This window comes from Mytilus californianus, unplaced genomic scaffold (genome assembly GCF_021869535.1).
Source record: "Mytilus californianus isolate M0D057914Y unplaced genomic scaffold, xbMytCali1.0.p SCAF_2, whole genome shotgun sequence".
Taxonomy (NCBI): domain Eukaryota; kingdom Metazoa; phylum Mollusca; class Bivalvia; order Mytilida; family Mytilidae; genus Mytilus; species Mytilus californianus.
The window spans coordinates 54,789,952-54,793,923 of NW_026262668.1; the positions used below are offsets into that span (position 1 = coordinate 54,789,952).

A 3,972-nucleotide genomic window follows, 5' to 3' on the forward strand; every position below is an offset into this window, starting at 1 on the left:
ATGTACAGTACAATTCTAAATACAATTCAAGATATGACAACACAAGTGATATTTGCAATACAACCTGTTTTTGTAGCACCGTTATCGCTCAACCATCCAATACATGGACTGTTCAACCACATATAGAACCGCTACAAAGGAGACGGTCAAGACCTGATAGGGAACTACATGAATATAAAGCTCGAATTCATATCGAGCTAAACAAAGATACCGAAACATTAAAAGAGGCAGTCAAAGAAATCATTACATTATGTTATAGATTCGTCTTTTCGTTAGGCAATCTTGCCTTCTTCCCCTTTTCATATTTTTAATGGCAGTTTGACCCCAGCGCAGTATCATCAGATGGTAGTCAAATTGTTATGAATGTTAATCAAATTTGTCAGATTTAAATATTGATACTTTAATTACATTTTTAGCAAATTTCCTTCTGAAACTAAGTCCCTTTCGTTGATCTTGGATTTATTCCTACCCTACCTTTATATTTCTCTCGATGATTGTAGTATGTCGTTTAAATCCATATGTAGAATTATATTCAGTGGTTATGGTAACTTTCTCAAGTTTCAAGAGATTCTCTTTTGCGGTGTCATCTCCTCCATATTTATTTGAGTCGCGTACCGTTACATAGGCGAAGAGATCCGTCGTAAAAAAAAGTGTCATTACGTCAAATTAGAGTCTTTTAAGACCCTTTTGATGTCAATATGAAGTCTTTTGAGTCTTTTATTTTGTATAAATACCAGTTTGTTGTAGAAAGCATTAGTCGTGATCGGACAACGGTAGCATAATAGATATAGGAAGATGTGGTATGAGTGCCAATGAGACAACTCTCCATCCTAGTTACAATTTATAAAAGTAAACCATAATAAGTCAAGGTACGGCCTTCAACACAGAGCATTGGCTCACACCAAACAGCAAGCTATAAAGGGCCCCAAAAAATTACTAGAGTAAAACCATTCAAACGGAAAAACCAACGGTCTAATCTATATAAAAACGAGAAACGAGAAACACGTATGAACTACATAAACAGACGACAACTACTGTAATCAGATTCCTGACTTAGGACAGGTGCAACATTTGCAGCGGGATTAAACTTTTTAATGGTACCAAACCTTCTCCTATTTCTGAAACAATAGTATAACATCACAACATAGAAAAACACACTATAAAATATCAATTGGAAGGCTTAACTGAATCAAAAAAACGTAAATTAACACACAATGAACGAATAAATTTGACCTGTGATACCTAAATGCATATACACAGTTAATAAAAAATTACAAGGGATAAATAATTAAAGTCAAAAGTGAATAAACAGGTTTAAACAAAGTTAAAGTATGATATCACTGTGAAATGTCAAACACCTTTAGAAAACCATCACTTCTGAAGAAACCTGCGTCACACCATACACAGGTAAATGAAAATAATTTTGTTGTTAAGTATACTTCTTCTTCTGCGTGTACAAAATCTTCCGTTTAGGAATACCAAGAAATTTCTTTGATACATCTTGAAGGAGACATTATGCATGCGAAAGATATAAAAATGTCGTTAGTATGTGTTAAAAAGTTTTATGTTGATTTATGAAAACTTTAAATTCCGTCACTAATTCTTATTATCAACTTTATTATAAATAGATTGTAGACTATAGGCCTACGCACTAATATCATTACGTTAATTCCAATATTGAATGCTAAGTCATATTTCATTTGTGAACTTCTTAGCAACCAAAACGTTTAAACAATTCTTTTTGTTTCATTGTATTGGAATTATGAGTAGGAAAAGTCATAAGTTTAGACTTATCATTTTTTTTTTGAGTGATTTTGCCAAGTTTTCACATGGACAAATCTCCTGAAAAAAAACTTAATACTATAATAATAATAATAATAATAATATATGAATATGCATTTCAATATTGTGTAAACTGTTACGTTGGTAGCTTTGTTTCTTTCGATATAAGAGATAAGTTCAAAAGGTTATCTGATGACCCCAAAAAAATGAGGATACTGGCATATAGTAGTAAATAAATAAATCTTATTAACTAAAGTTCCTACTAACATACGAATTTGCGAGGCTTGCTTTAGAGAATCAAGAACTTAATTCCCATAATATCTGAGTTCATCTTGTAACCCATTTATCGAAATAAAATATAAGACAATAATAAAACATCAATCTTGTTCTTTTAAGAAAAATCAGAAGTATAAAAGGCATGACTGTTTATTAAACGAAATGCTCCGATAATGGCATAAAAGGATAACATTCGTTAAATAAGTTTTTGTGTATCAATTTGTACCATGAAAGTACATTAAATAAGCAATATCAGTCAATCATAAACACAAATGTTGAAACCAAGGATCTGCTTACTTTTTAATTGATAAGTGTTGTAAGGACATAAATAGAACGAATGTTCGAGTTATCATATATGTCCATTGTCATGCTTAATAAATCACAAGTACAAATACGGAAGTAGTAGCGATCACATTAAGTAAAAGTAAAATAGTCAAACCACAGTTAAGTTTTCTGTCCATGTCAAGCCATGTGATAAAGCCTTCATGTCTAGTGTCCTGAGCTAGTGTGAAACTCTTCTTAAGATAGTTCTGCTGGAAATATCTCAGAGGACTAAAAATGATTCTTACTAGGCATGAAGGTCTATCTTCTATGCTTCGGGTTTGTAAATAAATACTGATTGCAACTATTAAAATTGTGATTCCGCTTACCAAAATCTGCAAACTGATGAGAAATGTGAGGTACGAAATCGTAAATGATGAGGAAGGCATGTTTTGAGCTATCAATGTTAGAAACACAATCATTGTCAAAAACTGTGACATACAGAATCCCAGTTTTTCGCCACATTCTGTTGGAATGACGATAACCAATAAATTAATTGCCATTAAAATTACAAATGGAAACGCTGTTGTAATTAAATGGTATGAAGATCGTCTTTTCAAAATTAAAGTGTAATGTATACTTGAATAAGCGGATGAATTATCCGCATAATCCTCCTGGTACTGGAATGGATTGGCTGATAAATTAAGAATGTCCCATTCTCCATTTTCAACAAAGTGGACTTCTGATATTTCTATTCCTGATCCAATTGTGTTAAGAACAAAGCTTTTGTTGTCTTGATACCAGGCCTCCATTCGGATTTTGCATGCCTGTGTATCAAAAGGATATTTTGAAACATCAACTGCACATGAAGTTTGCAATTCTTTTGCCGGAAACCATGTCATGTAACCGTTTGATCTGACAATCACATACTCTTTATTATTTCCAGTACTTCTTATAGGCATGTCCCTTACATCATTTATAATATATATTTCGGGAACCCATACATCGCTGACTTTAACTGTCAGTCTTGATATGTTTTTATATTCCAAGTAATGATCCCATCTGAATATTTCATCTTTCCATGTAAAGTACCAGAAAACCGACGCTGTAAGAATTTGTGATTTATCGTCAAGTCCTTGAAGCGCCATTACGTATAGTTTTACATTTACATGTAATGGGATATTAGAGTCCAGAATCGGAAGCAATTCAGGGTTGTAATGTTCAGATAAATTCTGTCTTAGCAATCGCTTTCTTTCGTAGTTCCCATTACAATAACTAACAGTTACCAAAACAACAACCAATGTTATAGAAAACATTTTGTAAATAGTTCTCAGTAGTACAATACCGAACACACACTTGTCACCACTTATCTGTTTGATGTTTGATTTTTAAATGTTGTCTTTTTAATGATAGTGTCTCATAAGTCGTTTTCGGCTTGCATCCTTTTACTAAAGGTTAGGTCCTTAGGACTTTTTGTATATATCTATTGGAAACTGTTATGGATGGCGACACTTTAATAAAATGAATTATCTATCTATGAGATTGTTTGTCTGGCTGATGAAACGGTGTTTATTCATTTATGTACATTTTTGATTGCATCAACTTCATCATTTTAAGTTTCTTTATTTCATTTCCCTTGTGTTTTCTTTGTAA

General features: G+C 32.4%; 1 protein-coding gene across 1 annotated transcript; it reads right to left on the reverse strand.

Annotated features, from left to right (window-relative positions):
- Positions 1-1,854: 1,854 nt before the first annotated feature.
- On the reverse strand, positions 1,855-3,467 carry LOC127728993 (neuronal acetylcholine receptor subunit alpha-6-like). The gene is made up of 2 exons (XM_052236568.1): positions 2,709-3,467; positions 1,855-1,860 (listed from the first exon to the last, which is right to left on the reverse strand). The coding sequence occupies exons 1-2, from the start codon at positions 3,465-3,467 to the stop codon at positions 1,855-1,857; spliced, it is 765 nt and encodes a 254-aa protein (XP_052092528.1).
- Between the last annotated feature and the right edge of the window lie 505 nt (positions 3,468-3,972).

What these genes read in the sequence shown, in the direction of transcription:
- LOC127728993 (XM_052236568.1), bottom strand. Translation starts at nt 3,467, where the DNA reads ATGGCGCTTCAAGGACTTGACGATAAATCACAAATTCTTACAGCGTCG.